Source organism: Actinia tenebrosa, unplaced genomic scaffold (genome assembly GCF_029948245.1).
Source record: "Actinia tenebrosa isolate PJP-AT-01 unplaced genomic scaffold, QUT_ActTen_1.0 PGA_scaffold2__45_contigs__length_23673736, whole genome shotgun sequence".
NCBI classification, from domain to species: Eukaryota; Metazoa; Cnidaria; class Anthozoa; order Actiniaria; family Actiniidae; genus Actinia; species Actinia tenebrosa.
The window spans coordinates 6996364-7012882 of NW_028292579.1; the positions used below are offsets into that span (position 1 = coordinate 6996364).

Sequence of the window (16519 nt, forward strand, 5' to 3'; positions counted from 1 at the left end):
CGCGACGAGTATATAAGAATATAAGAATGAGGGCCGATTCTAACCATCCAATTATATATTCTATACTTATATAAGGAAACAAATAAATCTGTACTGTGATATATATAAAAGCAAGAGAAGCCCTCAGCTAAACGTCGTCTTCCTAAGTCCCCTTCTCTTCTGCTGCCCTACTGACAAGCTCCCAGAGGTTTTATATCACGATACAGAGACGTACAAGCAGCCGTTTTATATTGCTTTAATAAAATATGTTGAGCGCTATTCAAATATTTTCTAAAAACAATTCTGATAGATTGAAAAATGAGCTGCCCGCTGTTCAAACTCCGTAAATGGGTACATGCTTGGATGCTTGCCTGCTGTACGCGGGATAAACCTTAATATATTCGATCGTTCGAAATAGAATTACCGAAAACGTGCAAAATTAGTCTTTAAATGCACTGATGACGAGACATTGTAAAAACTCTAGAACGACTTGTCTTAACGCATAGACCGATAGAATGATAAATACAGTCATCTCGCTGACGCTTTTCGCGATTTTCTAATAAAAAACCTTCAAATTTTATCGATACCTAAAACAACCAAATTCAAAGATTGAATTGGAATTTAACGTATTATGCTTTGGGGAGGGAGGAAAGCCTGAGAACCAGGAAATAAACACTCGAATTAAGAGAGAGACCTAACAAACTCTACTCATCGAGTCTGGTCGCTTTTCAGCAGCTTGGATTTAAACTTTCGAGTAAGAAAAAACCATTTAATTCTCCCCCAAACCCACCCCCACGTGGTAAAAATTCAATCGTGAACTCATTTTTATGCAGACGTTGCTAGAAACAGCTTTAATCATCAAGGGTTTGGTAAACTAATAACTGACTTGAAACTAATAGGAGCAGAGAAGCACTACCGTGGCGTTTTTCCATTCGATTGAGTTATCTTTAGTAAAAAGCTGAATATGTGTTTTTATACCTGTTTCAAAAAGCGTTGTCGGTTGGAGATCTGAAATCTGAAATCTGAGACTGAGTAACACGCTGCAAATTGTAATAAATTCACAGTCAAACAACGTAGTTTCCTTTTAGACTGGCATATGAAGCATAATCTTTGAGTTATAAATATCATCTTTTGTTACAAAATTCCGTTAAATCTTAGATCTTGCAATTCAGATTTCGGACCGACCAGGCCTTTTTTTGAAATAGGTGTATGCAGATAACAAGGCTTTTTGAGGTTCAGAATAGTACTACCCTAAGGACGTTCATGGGCAAAAGATCCCATCGTCAGATTTTTTGAAAATTTTGCACGATGAAAGAAATCATACTAGAAGTAAAATAAGGAAATAAAAATTAGGGGTCCCCGACTTCGTTTAGTCGTCCGAATGCGGGGAAGTTCACCCTTTTTACGGTAAAAACGCGCGAACAACGTAAGCATGAAAAGGTGTCAAAAAGTAAGTCATATTTTATTGAAAAAATGAATAGGTGGGATTGAAAGCTTTGTTCCTTTAAATGAACACTACATACTGGGGGCGCATGCATATGAATAATTATGGCACCTGCCCTAAAATTGAACCGGAATTTTTTTCTATTTGTCATGTTTTAGGTTAAGTCACTAACTTTGTTATTCCTTTGTTGGATGGAAAAGACATCTATATTCCTATAAGTCTTGACTTAGTTATATTCCTGTGGTATTTTTCGTTTTGGGAATAAATGAACTGTACTGAGTGAAATTAAAAACGAAAACCAATAGACTGATAGTATCCGTCGGAAAATGAAAATTATACCCCAGATTAATTAATACTTGGAAAAGACTGCTCAAAAAAAAAAAAGGGGGACAAAATATTAGCGTTCTACCAAGGTGTACCCTTGAATTTTCGCTGGAATATACTATAAATCTATCTATATCGTGTACTAGGGGTACTGCCTTGAGATGATTAAGTTCTCTGCTTTCATCTGTCACCATTTGGCTTCAGTGTCTTTGATCATAGCGACCAACCTCGCTTGTTGTTGGCCTGGCTTTTACACAAAAACCGGCGCTTCTATAAAAAAAAAAAGAGAATCCCACTGGGGGACATTCGGATATCGAAACAAGAAAGACTCGTTTAGACGTAGAAAATCGACACAAAAATTAAGATTTTTTTAAGTTTAACATCAAAATCACCGGACAAATATTTAAGCATTTTTACGCGTTACGGTCAACCGCATTGAGACCCTCATCAAACCGTGGACCCTACGTGGAGATTAATGAGCTTCTACCTCCATGACCTCTAAAATTAAGGTTTTTTTCTCAGTTGGCTTCAATGAATAGAATCTAGTCTTTTGCTTCATGCACAAAACAAAGATGGAGATCATTAAAAAATTTCGCTTCCACATTCAACCTTTTTTAAACAGCTTTACAAGAAAAATCCGTCATTCACACAACGTATTCTCTTCAGGACCAATAGCCCTCTTTACCTTGGGCGTAACGTTTTCCCATTTCAGACCACGTGTTATTCCCTAGAGTATCATTTCTTTGTTTAACGGTCGTGCATGAAAAGACATATGAATATGGATCCAACTCAAACAAAGAGTCTTATTCTCAAGGGAATGACACGTGGTCTGGAATGGGAAAACATATAAGGCCCAAGATGAAGATATCAATATCATCGTGTAATCTTAGCACCAAAATATCCAACAAAACTTTTTTTAAATTAAGAGAGTTTTTGTGAATTATTTAATGATAAAACATTGCGACAGTAAAAAATCGTAAGTACATGAGCAGTTTTAGTATGGCTGCATGGTAAGCTTGGTGCCGTAAGCGTGCCTTACCATGAGCGTAATTTTTTCCAGAATTTCGATTGGCTGATTCCCCACCGCCGCGCATTGTGATTGGTCTGGCGTATGCCTTGCCGCTATGTGCCGCGAGCTTTTCACAGTCTTACGAAAAAAACGCGACTTTTCAAAGTGTACAACACTATCATTATCGAGAAAAGGAATTCGAATAAATAAATAATTATAATTAATTATGACTATAAATTAAAAAACAGGCCATCATAAAACGTAAAAAAAAACTTATGATAAAAACTAAGATAAAAAGTCACAATAACTGCTGGATTGCAGTTCATATTAGAAACAACCCACAGACAACCTCAGCTTACCGACATGATAGTTCCTCTCTCAGTGGTTAAAGCATCCGTGATAGATTACGGAAGGTCGTGGGTTGAAATCCCATCTGGAACTCATCGGATTTTGTCTGTGTTTTTTCTCTTTCACCTCACGCCATTCATTCATTTTATTATCATACGTAATATGTCTCGTATTCGTTCTAAGATAAAAAGGAGGAAAACGCCATATGGACAACAACTAAGTGAAACTTTCGTACGAATGGAGTCGCTCTGAGTGTCGAGTTTCAAAGGCTTTAAGTCTCTATTAAATAGCCTTTCATAAAAAGGCCGTCGAAATTCAGAACTTAGACATTCTGATTGAGAAGTATAATGGCTGCCATTCACGAATATTGAAACTAGGCTTCTTGTCCTTAATGGATAATAGCATTTCATAAAATCAAGGAGGCAGTCGACTTTAGAATCCCCCTCCCCTCCCCTCCCCCCCCTCCCCTCCCCAGCTTTATAGACTAACTAGCTTCCTATTAAAGTATAGTGATCATTTTGGTCCAAATTTCAGGGCCTCAGGCGGATCAAAACTAGACTGAATAGTCAATAGAGGTCTTCATCTAAGACCACAGCTTATAGAAACCTTCGTGAGAGCCACATCTCGGTTATCACTCAAAAACCTGTAAAATCTAACCTTGAGCTTTGAACTTTAGGCTAGGAAAATTCAATTTACGTTTTGCAATCATTGGCCAAGGTCTCAGTTCATGGGTTTTTATGGAAAAAAACTTTTGCTCCAACATAATATAGTGGTTCACACTGAAGGAGTTCATTTCCTAAGTAGTTAAATATTGCAAATACAACGATCTTTTACCTTTTTCTTTCTTTCTTTCTTTCTTTCTTTCCTTTTTCCCCCACTCGAAAAAGTAAATACTAAGGTTGGGATTTTTTTTTATCCATATGACCATAACCATAATAAGAATTGGTTTTATTCCTTTACATTTAATTTAACCAAGGCATTTTAATAGTATCGTAGACACAGTAGTTTTTTTTGCAGTTGGTCTCTTGATTACTTAGCTTATTGAGGGAAATAAATAATTTTTCTCGAAGGTTCTTTCGTAAGTTCTTAAGCTAGACAACTCAGTGGACCGGTAACTATAGCAATAGGTTTGCAAGTAGAACATCCTTTTAAAACAGCTCTACATCTTTGCACGAGATATTTAACTAAACAAAAAATTACCAGTGTTTATCTCTAAGCATAGAATAATGATAAATTTTTCATGGGGATTTGATTTATTACATGCAGGCTTCCCTACATTTACTAGACAAAACTATCTTGTTGGTGATGCCAACGAATGTGCTAAAATTTTCAAAACCAATTGTTTCATGAATAAACAAGTTTATGAGAGCTCTATGCTCGAACGTTCTTTTTTAGAATCTTTTCTTAGAGAAGCATACAGTTCAACCCGGTTTCCAGCTGTTTATATCTGGAGAACTTCCTCCCACTTTAAGAGTCTTTTCTTTCTCAGGGGCTATAGTTCTGCATGTTGAATTTGTAGAATAGCTTTATTTTCCGAATTATTAAAATCAACTTTCATGCATGTCTCAATCCTAATATAGTTTTCCTTTCAAATATATTTAGAATTTCATTAAATACAAGCAAAAAAAATTTGAATTTGAAAAAGAAAAAACTCAACGCGGTTCTTTTGATGCGTTAAGGTTTGTATATTTAAAAACAGGTACAAGGATTAGCATTACTTCTTTAATGTTTATAATATTGTAACAAATCATAAAAACATTAAAAAAATATAACCAGATACTTTTGTTTACTCTTCCTCTTCCTTTATTATTGTTTTGGCGTAAAGCAAAGTAACCAAAAAAAATCTTGAACACTTGTCGTTGCACATTGTCATAGATATATATGTGTTCGGTACGAGAGATGAATTCCTAAGGACCATATCTTGCAATATTATTTATCAAGTTCAATATAAGTAAAAGATTCTAAGCGAATAACCATTAATATTATTAGGTTGGTGGTGTAGTAGTGAGATGGCTCGACGTGCAAACACTCCTATTGAAGTTGTCGGTTTGGGAAGCACGGATGGCTCAGTGGCGAGAGTGCGCTCGCCTCCCAATATTACGACCAGTTCGATTCTCGTGCTCGTTGTCGTATGTGAGAAGAGTCGTTTGTTGGTTCTCTCTCGTCCTTCTAGGGTTTTTCTCTGGTTTTCCTCCCTCCCCTCACAAAAATCGACTTCATTCCAATTCAATCACAAAACGAAGAGCCAAAGGTTCGTTAGATACTGGCTATTAAGTGCTACCCATTGTTTTCTATTCTCTACTGCCCTTTGAGCGTCTTCTCCTATTTACTATGGTTTTTCTCCCTCCAAAATTAAAGATTCAACTTCTTAATCTTACGAGTTTCCGATCATATTAAAAAATACAATAGAAGTTCGTTTCGCGCTATTATAAATTTTCCCATCCACAATCAAGAACAATATATATTTTTTATTTTCATTTACACTTAAAATTTAATGTGATATAATACTTATTATAAACCTCTTAAATTTGCACAATAAATAATATTCTTAAAAAGAACACCGACTTTCTAGCTTATGCCGACTGAAATATTTCTTGAAAAAATACTGATAAATATACGTACCGATTAGTTTTATTAGTTGGTTCACATTGCTCACAAAAATTCATTCCGTGAATGAGTCGCTTTGAGTAATGCAAGATACTGACCAAAATCTATAACATATATTTGAGTGTCCTCACCTTGTAAAGGATAAAGGAACAACCTATTATTATCGATGAAGCGCAGAACTGCATGTTCAACTAGATATTCTTGTAGATCTTTGACCACAACTTTAATTTCTGCTAGGACACGCAAACGCTTTGGAAATGTTAACTGGTATAAATTGACATCTTAATTGGTCTTCTAACATATTAGTATTTGGCGATGCTCTCGCTAATAAATTAAGGTGTTTTTGTTCTTCGGATTCCTTTTTTCTATCTCATGTTAAGAGGGACTTTCAATATTTGCGCGATTTATTACTGCACAACTCACCGTTACTCCCTGGTTTGCATTGCGTGCTTTGAGCGGTGAAAACCTGCAAGAGAGATCAAAAATTCTTTAAAAATTAAACTTTTCCCATGCCAACGAGAATTTTAAATGTGAAGAATACAGATTGGTTATCAAAAAATACCTGTTGAGAAAGGAAAAAGACCACATGCACTACGAGTACCGCGTCCACGTTCATTTTAAATCAATTCCATCTTAAGAACAAGCCAACAGTGGAAAGGAAACTGAACGCGACCAACCTCTCAGCTCTTACTGAATTATTTCTTTCTGTTCTCTTGTTTATTGAATACGTTGAAAGCTGTCGTCCCAAAACCAAACTGAGGGGTTAGATAAGTGACGAGTAGCTTAAATAGGCAATAGCATATTCATAAAACCTTACGGCAGCACTCATTATTCTTAATTGCTCTTCAAGACCATAGCCATCTGTTTCAACATCATGAGTGCTTGATCATACCACAGAGGACTGTCGCGACCATTGGTTTGGGATCAAAATTGAACATTACTTTAAAGTCGACCCTGAAGAAAAATCCAGAAACGTCAGTGTATGCTTCGTTGTGTAAATATTCTGCTCTCAAGGGCACGTACAGAGGTGTTTGTAAACATTTGTTATGACGAAAAAGTCACTGCAGACATTGGTGATCTTCATAATTGGTAGCAAAAAAATCCTAAAGGGTTAAAAACAACAAGCGAAAATGAATTTTTTTTCTCTTTTCATTAGAAACACGTGTATGCATAATGATTTGGACTCAATTCGATTACCCGTCGTAATCAAGCATATCCTCTCTATGTTAGGCTTTTATATACGTCAGCTCAACGGATGCAAACAATTATGAATTCAAATGATACCCTCGTTTATCTTTGCATTTCAATTGCTCATTTGTAAAACTAATATTCACGGTCTTTTGACAACAAAGCATAATAAATCTAAGATTTAATTTAAGGTGCAAAGATAAAAAGAATAGATGGAAGCACTATTATTATGAATCCTACTTAGGATAATTTTCACTTTCAAAGCCACAATAACATGTCGTATGCCAGCGAATTATCCACTGATCCGAATGGCGTATCATCAAAAGAATATGTCTATACGATAGCGCTATTGACAGAAGCGTCAAAAGAGAAATTTCGACTGAACTTTGTCAGTTAATGAATCAAGGGATTAAGCTTTTAGTTTATTAGGAGAGCATTTAGTACTAAAACGATCGCAATTAGAGCAACGTTAAGAAGATTTCGATGTATTTAAGTCTCATATTCCCCTAAAAGATGTATGAGTAACGTTTAGATGGTTCGGGTCCGGTCGACTTGCGCTTGCATCTCCTCTCTTCATAATGAGAACATGCCTATAACCTTTTTTTCGGCTTTCGTCTGCTTGCGACGCTAGCTTGGCGGGGAAGGACGGAATTGCACTGACAGATCACGTGCCCCTTCCCTCTTAAATTGAGCAGTTGTGTCAAAAGGACCAACAGAAATGAAAAGAGCACCTCAATATTAGTAAGAAGGCAACTTTTCAGCTCACAATTCAAATCAGTGATCGATGCATGGGGCGCATTTCGAAGAAAAGTAAGAAAAGTAGCCTTCAATCTACATAAAGTAGATAATGTAACCAATCGAAATAAGGGATCCGTAACAACTCTCGGGGTTGTTTATAACTTTTGCCGACAAATATTAATTAAACTCTTATGGGAAACTGAAATAGACTCTGGGCTGATCTAAGCCTTGGAATTTACCGACAGAATTATCTGCGCAAGCTGAACTAAAACATAATTTCGGTTTATGGATGACATCCTAACTTAAGTGACATACACTGTTTTGTATGATAGTCGGTATTACGGGCACTTGACTTTTCAATTATTTCTATATATCAACCTATTTTTGGCCTATCTCCACCGCATTTTCCAATAGCTAATGGAATCTCGAGCCTGCAGTCTAATGTTGTCTTCTTTTGAAGGTCTATTTTACAAGCAAGGCTAAGGGGTCAACAAGTATGGAAACTGAAACCGCTGACAACCATAAAATCCACCCACAGGGGAATCCAGTATTGGTTGGTTTTTAAGAATTCGAAGGAAACTGATTTAGAAATTGAAAATTGAAAAATATTATATAAATACTAATAGTATAGATAGCACGCCGAAACTACAATCAAGCTGGGCAACATACTAATAGAAAGAGTATACCTGACAAGTATACCGCCTCAGTAATCCCCATTTACCGATTCCCAGTGTCTTGGCGGAGCCCTGTCCAATTGATTCAGAAGTTTTTTGTTTGAGAACTCAATATCGTTATTCCGCTTTAGAAAAGGTGCGTTTTCAAGTGGCATATTCGGCAGATACGTGTGGATGGGAGACAAATCCCCAAAGAAAAAATATCTAAAAATATCCGGATGCCATGGACCGGATTTAAAATCCCGCAAACTAGATTCGTTCTAGATTCGTTCATAAAAGCTTTTCAATGTTAGTCAAAATAAGTCGAGAGTATATCCACGAGGATTCCAGTGACACTCTTCCCAATGGCATCAATGTTAAATGCATCTTTTTCGGGGAGACAAGTGGGAGAGGCGATTTATTATGGTTACAAGAATTATTGGGGTGACCCCTTACAGATCCCTTATTTGCGCAAAGCTAATTCTCTATGAATTGTTGTTTGCGCATTTGATTATATCAGTGTATAGAATGGACTACTTCGACGATACGGCGGCCATCTTGAATCGCAAGGCATTATGGAGCGTCCAGGGGCCAAATAAAGCTTTGTTACAGTAATGACGTCGACAAAAGATGAATTAAGACAGCACATCGATCACATTTAAGAAACGCTTCTCAAGCTCACTAATAATTCATGAGGTCAATAACCAATGGCGACTTTGCATTGTAGTCACGTGTACGCACAACGCACGAATAAACGAAAAATTGCGAAGGAATTTTTAGTCTCACGAGATTCAAGAACAAATGAGTTATGATGAGATTGAGAAGTCAGTTCTGCCTAACGGCCTCGTGCTTTCATCTGTTTCTCGGTGTTTGGATGCCCTGATCAAACATTAAGCACTCGTTTTTGATCTACGTTTTTGATTTACATGAAATTTTTTATATTTTTCGTCATCCTGAATGGCGTTTTTTCTTTTCTTTTCTTTTTTTTTTTTTTTTTTTTTTCCTGCCCCCTGGCAAGATGGTCGCCGTATCTTCGAAGTAGTCCATTCGTGCAATATTACAAGTTATAAACTTTATTACTCGTTTCTTTTCATTTAACGTGGCTTCATTGACAGTTAACATAAATTCTTGATGCTCAGATATATGTTGTTAATTACGCTGTCGATTGAAGGCTATACCATATTAACACGTTATCTGACATTTATATAAATGAAACCATCTTTGTTATAAATAACTTAGTGGATTATTAAAAATCCTGTATTCTGATCAACTAGGTACTTGTGTCGCTTTAAGGCGGGATATTTCTCAAGTAGAGAGAATATAACAGAAACACTGGCAATTTTCCCGCGTTTTTTTATGAGGTTTTTGACATGGCTTTCCTGTTTCCGGCAAGAGTTTAAAGTTTCGTGCTTAGATACTTAGACACTGGCGCCGTTATGGAATTGATATAGCAGGATAGTAAATGCAGTTAGTTTTTTAACTGCGCCTCGCAGACTATGGAAAGAAAAATAAAAGGGCGGCCGCCTATTCTTTGCGCAGTAAAAGCCTAATTATCGATACCCTGAAACAACCTCTTCGTTGATCAAATTCAGAGCACGGCTAACTCTCGGATCGTCGAAATTGGAATTTAGCATGTTAAGTTTTACGTGGGGAGGAAACCCGTAGTAAACGCCTGTCAAAGGAGAAGCCTTATCAACTCTATTCACATATGATGGTGAGACCCTAGAGGCGAAAGTCAAACGCACTACCGCTACGCCATCCTTGATTCCCTATGTTCTACTTTACCATTTTTTGGTTCCATCGACTTCGTTTTGCCTTTCAGTCTGAGCTTTCATGGTTTAGAAACCATACACACGGTAAATTAAATTGAAGATCGTGTAATACCGACATAACGTAGATTTATATTTATGAAATTTCATAAGCACATGCGCTAAGCTTTGGACTTCAGATTAAAAACTCTTAACATGCTGCCAATGTCGAAATTACGATTAAAATCGTAGCGTTTGGCATGTTACATGATTAAGTTATTCGCGCAAGCGTTGCGCGAAAAACTTCGAATGTCGTGGCGGTAAGACACGGGCAACAAATTCAAATTGTAACTTGTTGCACAGCACTGCTGCGCTTAAGTTGTAGAGCGTAATAATGTTGTTAGTTCTAACGACTCTTCGAGCAATGTGTGTCGAGTAGGAGAAGCTTCGTTTTGCTTCGCGCAATAAGCTAACGCGGTCGCGCGCGGTCGATTAGTAACAAAACTTACAGCGCAATAATGTTGTAAGACGATTGTTTGATCTTGGATTTTGCAAACAATTCCCTACCTTCATCCAAAACGGTAGAGCAGCGGGAAGTGCAAGTGAAGCAAGGTGCTAAAGATGATGAATTCCAGCTTGTGGTTTAGAGCTTTTAAAGCCACGCAACTACGTACGCTCTTGAGTGAAGACCGTTCCGAACCTTACCTACTGATAGCCAGCCAGAGCGACCTTTCTCTTTTATACCGACACACTACATCGATCAATTAATGTCACTTTCTTGCATGAGATGAATTTCACTTTAGCTTGAAGTAAGAAGTCATTAACAAGCTTTCACCATATATGATTTTCAAGACAGTTTGGGGCGTGAAAGAAAAGAACTTCCTCCGCAAATCCTTTTAACGTGAATAAAGTTTAGACTTTTTTCCGGTAAAACGATACTCAGATTTCCGAACTAAACGGTCTTCGCAGAAGCGTTCATATCGGATTTTTTTCGCTTCCGGCCTCGATTTTCTAAGTGTTCCTATTTTTTCCTCAACAGACCTTGTTAGCTTCTTCGTTTGCTGTGCACAGCATTTCAGACCATGTGATGCCACTCTTGGGAGTTGATTCTTTCCTGTGTAAATACTTTAACTTATTTTTTCCGGTCCGGTATCCTAAAAAAAATCGAGCGTTCTGATTGGCTGTTTGAGCGGGCGGTATTTTGTCAGTATCTGCACGCGCTCGCGGTCCGGTATCCTTTGCCGCTAAACAACAAAACAAGAAGATAACGGGAAAAAAAGTTATTTATAGTCCTATAGTCGGTCCGGATAGGGAAAAACCGGACCTCCTGGCCGGTAAATAACATATATATGTTCGTCATAAAAGAACAATTCTCAAGGGAATGTCATGTGACCTGAAATGGGCAATTTGCGTACCAAGCTAAAGAAAGTCTATTAAATCGAGATAGTTAGCTCTTTAATGATCAAAAAGTACTTCAAAGAATCTCTTATCTTAATTTTTTGTTCGTTTTGAAACTGAAAGGATTTCACAAATTTCCATTCCATTAATCTATCTTTAGTATTGATCATTAATTTTGTTCGATCTGGAAAGGATGCGTATATGATCATCTACTATGCTCATTTTTGCCAAAGGCTGAACCGCTAAAGGAACTATCTATCGTCCCAATGTTGATCAAAGTTCCTACCGATGACAGAGACTAATAGCATTTTAATTTTTTTTTCCTTTTTTTTTTTTTTTTTTTTTTTTTTCCCAGAAAAAGTATTTTCTGATGAGGGAAATGACCACTTGGTTTTAGAGTACTCTGCACGGCATCCTTTTGAGCTGCTCAATTGACAATCTTCCTCTTTTTTTTCCAGAAAAAGTCTTTTCTGATAAGGGAACTAACTAACCACTTGGTTTTAGAGTACTCTGCGCGGAATCCTTTTGAGCTGCTCAATTGACAATCTTCCTCTTTTTTTTTCCAGAAAAAGTATTTTCTGATGAGGGAACTAACTAACCACTTGGTTTTAGAGTACTCTGCGCGGAATCCTTTTGAGCTGCTCAATTGACAATCTTGACGCGAGGTTACTTACAGAAAGTGCGACAGCAACTCTCGTAAACTTATTGTTAAGGCATGACAGCTATACATCAAACTACCCCATAACTAAAGTTCAGATTGACACTGGTTGACTAGTAATATAATTACTTAACTAGAAATGAAGTATATTCGAGAGAAAGAAAGAAATGCAATATGGACAAATGGATGAATAACTGAATAGATTTATAAAAAAAATAAATAATAATAATAATACTATTAACAATAATAATAATGATAATAATGGGTGATATCGCAAAAATGCGAAATAGTTAAGGCGTTCTACACTTTTGAATAGACATTTGTTAGTGACACGCCAAGGATATAGCCTAGAACTATAAAAGTTCTGCTTTATTCTTGTAAAGTATTACGCATACTGAAAGTTTAAATAAACGAAGAGAATAATGATAATAAAATTAATCATTATTGTTATTATTATTATTATTAATATTATTTAGATTTTAATTATTATAAATAGATATATTTTTTATTGTGGGATATATGAAGAGATAATCTATACATCATATATATCTATATAGATACCAAATACAATTTTTTTTTCTTAGTGAGAAATTAATGTAGAAGTATTATTAATAAAGTTTATTTATTATTATTACTATTATTATTATTATTATTATTATTATTATTATTATTATTATTAATAGAAGAAGATCTAGAAGAAACAGCTAGAGCCAACACCTCGGGCTACGATCAGTCAAAACGACCCTTTTTTTCTTAATCAATTATGATATACCAGATGATCATGAAAGGTTAAAAGCTTCAAGGCTACATCATCTCAAACCGGCAGGCCATTCTTGGAAGCATTTTACGGCTTATCTTTAAAGCGGAAGATAATTTTTGAAAAGCTTCCTTCTTGTTGTTTGTTTGTCTTTAACTGCTTGAAAATGTTTATTGATTTATTTCTTTCGTTTTTCTTTCCATTTTGTCTGATTTTCAACCCTTTCAAAGAATATAGTTTTAAATGTTCAAGCAAAGATTTCGGCTTTCAAAACGCAAAAAATCCTTGTTTATTTTATCGTTTTTTCTTTTCTTTTCCCTGAATTTCAAATCGCCTGAGCCCTAAATGCAAAAAATGATTACCAATTACTATCGCAATAAACATACCTTGTGAGTCATAAAGAATCGAATTAATTTATTAGAAGTACAAACCACACATAGACTAATTTTTGACATTATTGAAGATTACATTTTCTCTGATCGATCTCTTAATGAAAATTCCATCAAAACGAATACACTAGTCGTTAGTTTCATCTAGTAGTTTCTACACTGAATCATTTGCAATTAGAGTCATCGAAAGTGAAGATGAACTTTTGATGTACGCACTCACAAGGACATTAATATTCAACATCGATGATTGAAAAAAAAAACGGGCTTCCTTATGAATTGAAATCCTGGTCTAAATCAGTCCGGGGTAAAAATAACCAGCGCGCTGACAATCAAAAACAAGGAAGAAAAGAGGAGTTCTGCATTTAGAAGCCGGAAAAAACATGCGCAGAGAAAGCTGATAAGAAAAGTAGCAGGAAGCTTGTTAAATGCTCTAAAGGAAAGCAACGATGAAAAGATGAAGAGAAAAGGTTTTTTTACTGATATACAAGGCAAAAAACTATACAATATGGTGTACAAAAACTAATTTTTATAACTCAGGTGTTGCAAGTGGTTAGTTAAAAAAAAAAAACACTCAAATGCCTGATACGTGAGAAACCAGTTTAATGCTAGATATGTAGAACATGTAGTATATGATGAGATAAACCCAAAAACGAAGATGAATTCACAGTTTAGATGCATAAACCAGTTAAATTCGTAGCATTAAAAATACAGTAAATTCTAGCAACAAAAATTGGGCTCAAAATAAGAAAACCATCCAGTCAAATGCTCGATGCAGGGAAAACCATTTCAACGTCATGTATTATCGAGAGTTTAAGAAAACATGCTGAATCATCAGACGTGAAAAGCCGAGCTCGATCAGTGCATGATTAACCCTAGAAATGCCGTGAAATGCTAGGAATACGAAACTATAAACTACCAACAAACTTATCTATTTGATTCAATATTTCTCCTTTGTTATGCAGGACATTTCCAATCTTTTTAAGATAACCATTAATTTTACAGTCGAAGAATAATAATCAATGGATTGATTAATTTTGATAGAAACTTGACCTCAAAATGATTTTCCCTTGAATTGCGTCGGTCCAACCAGCTGTGTTCGGTTAATGTTGATGTGGATTGATTAATTTTGATGACGATGTCATCATTCATCCATGTGCAAAACATCGAGCACTTTCAGGCTTTCTTCTTTTTTTAATTACATATATTGAGAATGAGATAAAAATTAGGAATTAGGAGACGCGAAATGTCGGATCTTCGTAATTCTCTTTCTTTCTCTCTCATTCATGTATTCGTTATGGTATGGCTCAGAGTTTGTTATGTAGGCGGTGGAGCGGAGGGGGGGGCGGGAGGGAGGCGGGCGGAGGGGCGGGGGGGAGGGGGAGGGGGAGGGGCGGAGAGGGGGGAGGGGAGGGGGGGGAGGGAGGGAAGGGAGGGAGGGAGGGGAGGAGGAAGTAGGCGGGGAGGGGAGCAGACCGTGGAGGGAGGAAGAGGAGGGAGGAGGAGTGGAGGGGGGGGGGGGGGGAGTGGGGGGCTCCGGAAGGAGTGGGGGCGTAGGGGTGCCTTCCGTCTCTTTCTTCGTTCTTTTTTGCTTTTTCTTTGTTCTTCTTTCTTTCTCTCTTTCTTTTTTTCTTTTTCTCTCTCTCTTTCTTTCTTTCTTTCTCTCTTTCTTTCTTTTTATTTTTGCTCTTTCTCTCCCTTTCTCTCTTTCTTTTCATAAGACACTGATCTATCTCTATATAGTAACTCATCAAAAGAAAAATATACACTGAAGATTTAATTAATACTGAGACTCGCTAACACGAGAAAACTAGCTAGAATCCTAATTCAAAATTTAAACAAAAGTCCTTGTCAACCTAGTATATTCTTTGTGCTATTAAGATCTAATGAACATGACAGATCAGTGGTTTTTCGTTTACTTTATTATCAACTAGTAATCTAGTGTCAAATATTCTCACTGACAGCGAATGAGTGTGGATCGAAAGGAACACAGATAACCGATTATGAAAAAAAAATGGTGAAATTAAAGGAAAACTTAACTTTTGGGATAAAACGAAGAGAGAAAGGGAAGAACAATGAATAGAAAAGGGAAATTTAATTTTTGAAAAATTGTTACCTCGAAGACAAATAGAAAAACGAAAAATATATGAAGGACTGAAAAAGAGGTGGAACAAATGAAGGAGGACCTAAATTAAAAAGGAAGAGAAAGACAAAGGTTTGCTTGAGAGTAAGACATAAACGTGAAGATTTTTTTAATGAATAAAAAAGGAATGAAAAAGGAATAAGTGATTTTTAAAATATCATATTTCAAAGGTGTTACTCTCAAACAGCAATCAAGCTATGCAAATTAATGTCCAATAGAAGTTTTTGCCAAGTTTACGATGAAACTTTAAGGCTTTTTGCGTTCACTATATACTCGAGCTCTCCTGGAAGCTCTTCATGATCAGGCAACGCAACTAAGTGAATTTATGCACCCTTTTTTAACTTTTTCCGTTTGACATTCGAGAGCTATGAGTCTGAATATCATATGTCAAAGGTATATTCTCAAACACCAGTAGACGTTTTGCCAAGTTTACCTAGTGAAACTTCATAGGCTAAGTTTGCCCTCACTACTCAAGCCGCTCCCCTGGAACCTCTCCATGATCAGCCGACGCAACTAAGTGAATTTCTGCATGCTTTTTTACCTTTTTCCTTTGATATTCGAGAGCTATGAATCTATTATTTTTTCCCCTTCACATTCGCGGCTATTAAATGCGCTATATATTTTTCCCCCTGACCTTCCGATTCATAGACGCCAAACCCACGGGTTATGCATTTTATAAAAGGATCTCATAAACCAATAAAATATGTTGTGAAGACCCAGGCAAGATCGAATAGCTATAAATATTATTAGAATGATCACCCAATTTGTTGTCGGAGCCAAAGGCGATAGGCATTAGGTAATAGGTTCCAAGATCCAAGAACAGCTGGAATGACTAGTCAGTTTCTTAACATATTATTCTTGTCAAAAACACGGACCATTTAAACACAACTCGATTATTCGTGTTTAGTTGTATGACCATAGTTTCTTTTCGTCATGGGTGACATCTCCTTTGGCTCCGACAAACCTTCTTTTCTGAGGATCTGCTTAACGTACCTTAGACTGATGCGAAACCTTAACCTCTGTTGCTTTGCCGACCTCGGGAAGCGGATTTCATGCAGCCCTCACAATCATAACACCAGTAGGACGCACACACTGCAATACAAAACAGGAAATCGCGCGACTACTTCAAAACTTGGAAC

The 16519-nt window shown here is 36.5% G+C and overlaps 1 protein-coding gene across 3 annotated transcripts in view; it reads right to left on the minus strand.

Moving 5' to 3' along the window:
* Positions 1-16519, minus strand: part of LOC116305319 (adhesion G protein-coupled receptor D1) — a 43159-nt gene that overhangs the window by 24108 nt on the left and 2532 nt on the right. For 2 of the 3 annotated variants that reach the window (XM_031715217.2, XM_031715210.2), the window contains exons 3-5: positions 16374-16472; positions 6274-6665; positions 6135-6177 (exon numbers count right to left, since the gene is read on the minus strand). In XM_031715217.2, coding sequence (XP_031571077.1) covers positions 6135-6177; positions 6274-6327 — 97 coding nt within the window. In that variant the 5' untranslated portion in view covers positions 6328-6665; positions 16374-16472. Of the gene's footprint in view, positions 1-6134; positions 6178-6273; positions 6666-10605; positions 11746-16373; positions 16473-16519 lie in introns of those variants that run through there. The other variant, XM_031715227.2, reaches the window with a different exon arrangement.